Source organism: Patiria miniata, unplaced genomic scaffold, assembly GCF_015706575.1.
Source record: "Patiria miniata isolate m_02_andy unplaced genomic scaffold, ASM1570657v1 HiC_scaffold_25, whole genome shotgun sequence".
NCBI lineage: Eukaryota > Metazoa > Echinodermata > Asteroidea > Valvatida > Asterinidae > Patiria > Patiria miniata.
The window spans coordinates 14047012-14052462 of record NW_024037064.1 but is presented as its reverse complement, the minus strand read 5'-3'; the positions used below and the strand labels follow the sequence as shown (position 1 = coordinate 14052462).

Genomic DNA, 5451 nt, shown 5'->3' with positions numbered 1-5451 from the left:
TTTCCATGGAAACAGATAAAACATGCAAAATATTTCTGAACTGTCTGCTCTACTGCCCTACTCAATGCAATCATATTGAACTCAATCAAATGTGCTGCTTCTCCAAAAGTACCAGAAACAGATTCAGCAATCTCCATGTGGAAATGTTTACCAAATGCATCAATTTCATCAGGTAACTCACTGATTAACAAATCTGCATTCATCATTGTAGAGCTCCGAGATAAGCATGTGTACAATTCATTCCCAGTATTCAACACAAGATCCATGTCCTTGCAACACCACATGTTTAACAGCTTAATTTGGCTATAGAGGATTGCACACAAGCTCATAGCAACACACTGTTGACCAGCCATCTCAGCAAATCTGTGATTACCTTGATGGAAACTCCCTTGAACAAATCGCATATCCTTACTCTGTTCCACCTTTTGAGTATCTATGCAACAAGAAGTACTTTTACAACCAAGAGATCTTTCAGTTTTCTGTTTTTTTACTCATTTGTCGGACTCTCATCTGTCTTTTACCTTCAACAGAATTTTCTCTGTCTTCAGCTTTTCTTTTGGTCTTCATTTCCTCATCACTATACTTTTCATTTTGCATCAACACATGCTCTTTTCTGCTTCGACATCTTTGTGTGCTACCATGTTTTGTTTCGAAAGCCACTTCACTTGTGCTTACACAATTATGCTGTTCACCCTGGTCAACCGGCTTACTTCTTTTCTGTGCTTTAACCTGATATGCCTTTGTTTTCTCTTTTCCACTACGGGAAGTACTTTGAGCATTACTACTTTTCTTGCTCCTCAAAGAATATCCTCCACTCTGCTTCACTATGCCCCGATTTGGATCCGTATTCAAACATGCATCTTTATTTCTGATATGTTTCCAAGCTCCCTTCTGAACCTCACCTTCATTTCCATTTATTCTGGACTCCTGAACACTATTTTCTGTGCAAGAAAAATCTCCAACAATTGACGTGACTGCCAACCCCTCGATGTTCACTTCACATAACGCCATCTCAAATGTATTGTCATGTGTAGGAATGCCAAGATCATGCAACAATGACCGACTGTAAGTACATCTTCCACATCTGCAACACAACCATGATACTCCTTTACTTGCTAAGACAAACTTATATGGAAATACCATACAACTGACATGAAACAAAATATGACAATTATCACATTCTACAACTGTTCCAATAGTACCATCAGCTACTTCATCACATGCCTGTAGTGATAGCATGACAAGGTTTGTTCAGGTTCCCAGGCACTTGGACGTAGTGCGTTTATTCCGCCATGATGCAACAAGAGTGTAGCCACATTACACACACTGTGTTCATGCGCTGTGCGCACAATATGAATATGTAGTTCCATATTAATATTACAACATCCTCCCCCCTTTGAAAGTACAATGTTGGATTCTAACATTTACTAGACGACTTTCCGCACAGGTTAAAAGTTAATGTGTTAATGTGGTAAGTTACTGAATAAAAATGATGGGTAAATAACAAATAATTGTGTTGCGTCTCTAATTTCTAATGTCTTCACATGTTTCTGGTGGGCTGGAACTTGAACTTCTAAAAACGGCTCTAAACATCAAAAACTCTTAACATGTACATTTTGTACAACTGTTAAAACTCTTCAACTGTAACTCCAAGTAACAGGTCTATGATTTAACGTTATATCGAAGGGTTACATGCTAGTCAAACTTTCATCCTCATCAAATTCTTGAGGTTAACTACCCTCAGTCGTTTAAGTAATCAAAAGTTTAGATAAAACAACTTGAAAAACGTTTAAACAATGAACACTCTGCAAGTATGATATTGTCATGGGCTTGGGGTATATTGGGTAAGATGGCCTTATTGCTGGATGTATCGCACTGGTCTGCGAATTACTCGGCCTGACCTTGTGGTCTGTGGAGTATCTCCAGTTGCCCTAGCTCTCTGCTGAAAGTTTGTGCTGCTTACTGAGGTCTTTGGTTTTCTCAGTGTCTGCAAATCTGACACGCTTGGGAGTGATAGAGCGTCGTGTATCTGTCATCTCTCTGAGGTGGGATCGAGTACGTCTCAATATGCTACCGTTTGGGGTGGCGACTTTATACGACCTCGGCTCTCTACACACGGTTGTCACCTCGCCTGGCAGCCAAGCCCGAGAATCCTGATCAAGAATCCGGACCTTCTGCCCAACATGGAGAGGTGGGAGCTCATTGGCTGAGTATCTCCTGTCGTAATCTGCTTTCATTCGGTCACGCCTCTTGTCATGGGCATCCTTCATTTCCTGGTGTCGTGCTTCAGTGTATGGGCGGCGGCTTGGCAAGCTTGTGCAAGGTGGCCTGCCAAACAGAATCTCGGCAGGAGACGGCAGTTTGGAGTCAATGGGAGTAGCTCGCAGGTTCAGAAGTGCTTTATCAACATTCTGCTTCGACTTTTGGCATCTCTTTATGAGTGTCTTGACCGTCCGCACTGCACGTTCCACGAAACCGTTGGATTGTGGGTATCGGGGTGAAGATGTGATGTGACTTATGCCCCACGAAGCACACATGTCCTGGTGGGGCGCTCCAACGAACTGTGGGCCATTGTCCGATATTATTTCTGCTGGCGCTCCGAGCATGGCAAGTGTGCGGGATGTCACACCAGCTACCGTTGCGCTCTTGGTATCTCGCAGCCTGTGGACGACTGGGAACTTCGAGGTATAGTCGATGATCAGAAGAAAGTCATCTCCACCTATTTCAAATAGGTCAGTGCCTATCTTGGTCTATGGGGTGGATGGTGGATGGGTGGAGGGGTTCCTTCTTCTGCTTTGGTTGGTTTTCTTGGCAGTATTCACATGCCCTTACAGCAATGTCGATGTCATGGTTGATGTTTGGCCAGTACACGGTTTCTCGAGCCAAACGTCGTGTTTTCTCGATTCCCATGTGCCCGTGTGGAGCTGGGCCAGGATGTCTTGTCGTAGATCATCAGGGATTACTACCTGTTTCCCTTTGAAGATGACACCCCAGGATATTCCCAGTTCATCTCTGTAGGGCCAGTATGGCCTTAGATCTGGGTAGCTCCTTGATTTCGTCAGGCCAGCAGGCGTAGATAACTTGGGTTAGGGAACTCAGGGTTGGGTCACGCGCGGTCTGCACCTGCAGTTGGGTCTGCTTAGTCTGGCCAAAGTGAAGGAGATCGATGTGCTTGAGCTCTGATCCTTCAATGACATCTATGCCACCGACCAGTCGGTCAAGGTGTATGTCTTCGTTCTTCTTCGGGTTTGGCAGTCTGCTCAAGGCGTCGGACAAGATCATTGTCGGTCCTGGCTTGTAGTGCACGGTGAAGTTATAGCCTTGCACTTCGATAAGTAGGCGTTGTAACCTTGGTGGTGCACTAGATAGGGGCTTCCTCCAGATCATTTCTAGCGGCTTGTGATCTGAGTATACCACAAACTCCTTCCCGAAGAGGTAGTTGTGGAAACGGGCTATGCCAAACACCAGTGCCAGCGTTTCCCTCTCTATATTGGAGTAATTTTTCTGCGCCGGTGAGAGACTTTTGGATGCAAAGGCAATAGGCTTGCCATGTTGAGTGAGGCACACTCCCAGCCCTTTCTGTGAAGCGTCAACCTCAAGTACCGTTGGCATCTCAGGGTTGTAGTAATGAAGGCATGCTTCCGCTGTGATCGACAGCTTCAGTGCCTCAAACGCTGCTTGGTGGTCCTCCTGCCACACAAAAGGGATGTTTTTCTTGAGAAGATCTCGGAGGATCGCTGCCTTGTCTGCGAGGTTGGGAATGAACGCAGACACATATGTGATGAGACCAAGGAATTTTTGGAGGTCTTCCTTGTCCTGGGGGGTGGGGAGGTTGTGTATGTCCTCAACCCGCCCTGGGTCTGGCTGTACCCCGACGTCAGAGTATATGGACCCGAAGAAACTGATCTTCTTTGTCTTAATCCTGCATTTGGTGCTGTTGAATACAAGACCCTCACGTCTGGCAACCTCGAACAGGTTCCTAAGGTTGGCGTCGTGTTCCTCGTCAGTACGGCCGTAAACGACTATGTCGTCAGCTATACAGACACATCCGGGAACTTGGTCAACTATCTCGTCCATGCACTGCTGGAATATATCCTGGCTAATGGCGAGGCCAAATGGTAGACGCTGGAAGCAATACCGTCCGAACGGCGTCCGGAAGGTGGTGAGCTCCTGGGACTTCTCGTCAAGGTGAACGGCCCAGTAACCGGCCTTTGCATCAAGTTTAGAGAAGACTCTGGCTTGGGAAAACTCTGGGTTGAGTTCCTCTAGCGTAGGGATTTTGTGGGGGCACCTGCGCAGGCTTTGGTTGAGACGCTTGGGGTCAAGGCACACACGAATGGAACCATCTTGCTTGAGGCTCGTGGTGATGGAACTGCACCAGTCTGTGTGATGCGCCACTCTCCTGATTACCCCCAGCGCCTCCATCTTGTCAATTTCCACTTTCAACTTTGGTTTGAGGTGCACACTGTATTTTCTGGGTGGGTCAATATGGGGTACCGCATCTTCTTTGAGGTACAATGTTGCCCTTCGTTTGAAACTTCCAATGGTGTGAAACTGATCTGGATACGCCTCCATCAGCTGCTCAATTGATTGTACTGACGTCAGTCTGGCAGCATGTATCGTCACGACTCCCATGTCACGGCACATGGGCAGACCTGCAATCACTGGGCCTGTGACGTAGACGACGTAGAATCTGTTCTCTGACAATGTAGGATCTTGGTATCTGCAGAGCAAATCGATGCTGCCCAGACAGGGTATCGGTGTTCCATTATATGCGGTTAACTTGGTTGTCACCGGTTTGACTTGGGATCTCCAAGTGTCTCCATACATCTGTCGTATGGTTCTGAGTGAAGGGTGTTACCCCCAGCTCCGGTGTCTATCTTGACTTTAAGGCGGTGCTTGCCTTCAAGGTCGGGGCAGACCACATCAAGCATCCTGTAGGCTTCGTTACCCGTGTTATCGCTCTTCTTGTGGAAGTCTGGGACAGTGACAACGTGGAACACTTCCTCGTACGCATTGTCCGTGTATTCTAACTGATGGACATCTGTCTCCTGCTCAGTAGTGTTTGGTGTCGATGATTCATCCTTTTTCCGGCCCTTGGGCTTTCGTTGTTTGGGCTTTCTATCCCTGGAGGGACTGCGTCGCCTCTCCCCGGAGGGACTGCGTCTTCTCCGTGGTGACTTGGATCCTCTGCGTTGTCTGCTTTTAGCTCTCGTCTTTCTGCAACACTTGGACCAGTGCCCTTTCGCTCCACAGGCCTTGCAGGTATCATGGTATGCGGGGCACCGTCTGGGTGGGTGTGATAACCCACAGTTTCGACAAGCTCGACTCTTGGACCATATGGCGTTCACTGACGCCCCACCGGTCTCCATGGACTGTAAACTTTGCTTGCCGGCAACGATGGCTTCATACTTCCGCCCTTCGATGAGCATCTCGTCAATGCTGTAGACA

At 47.2% G+C, this 5451-nt stretch overlaps 1 protein-coding gene across 1 annotated transcript; it reads right to left on the bottom strand.

The window, feature by feature from the left end:
- Positions 1-1931: 1931 nt before the first annotated feature.
- Positions 1932-2910, bottom strand: LOC119733105. Its single transcript, XM_038206684.1, has 2 exons — positions 2833-2910; positions 1932-2750 (listed from the first exon to the last, which is right to left on the bottom strand). Exons 1-2 carry the CDS (start codon positions 2908-2910, stop codon positions 1932-1934), a joined length of 897 nt encoding a protein of 298 aa, XP_038062612.1.
- Positions 2911-5451: the final 2541 nt, after the last annotated feature.

Excerpts from the sequence above, each read along its gene's own strand:
- LOC119733105 (XM_038206684.1), bottom strand. The coding sequence starts at position 2,910 with ATGGGAATCGAGAAAACACGACGTTTGGCTCGAGAAACCGTGTACTGG. Across the intron at positions 2,751-2,832 it reads ACCATGACATCGACATTGCT|ACCAAGATAGGCACTGACCT; the intron begins GTAAGGGCATGT and ends TCCACCCCATAG.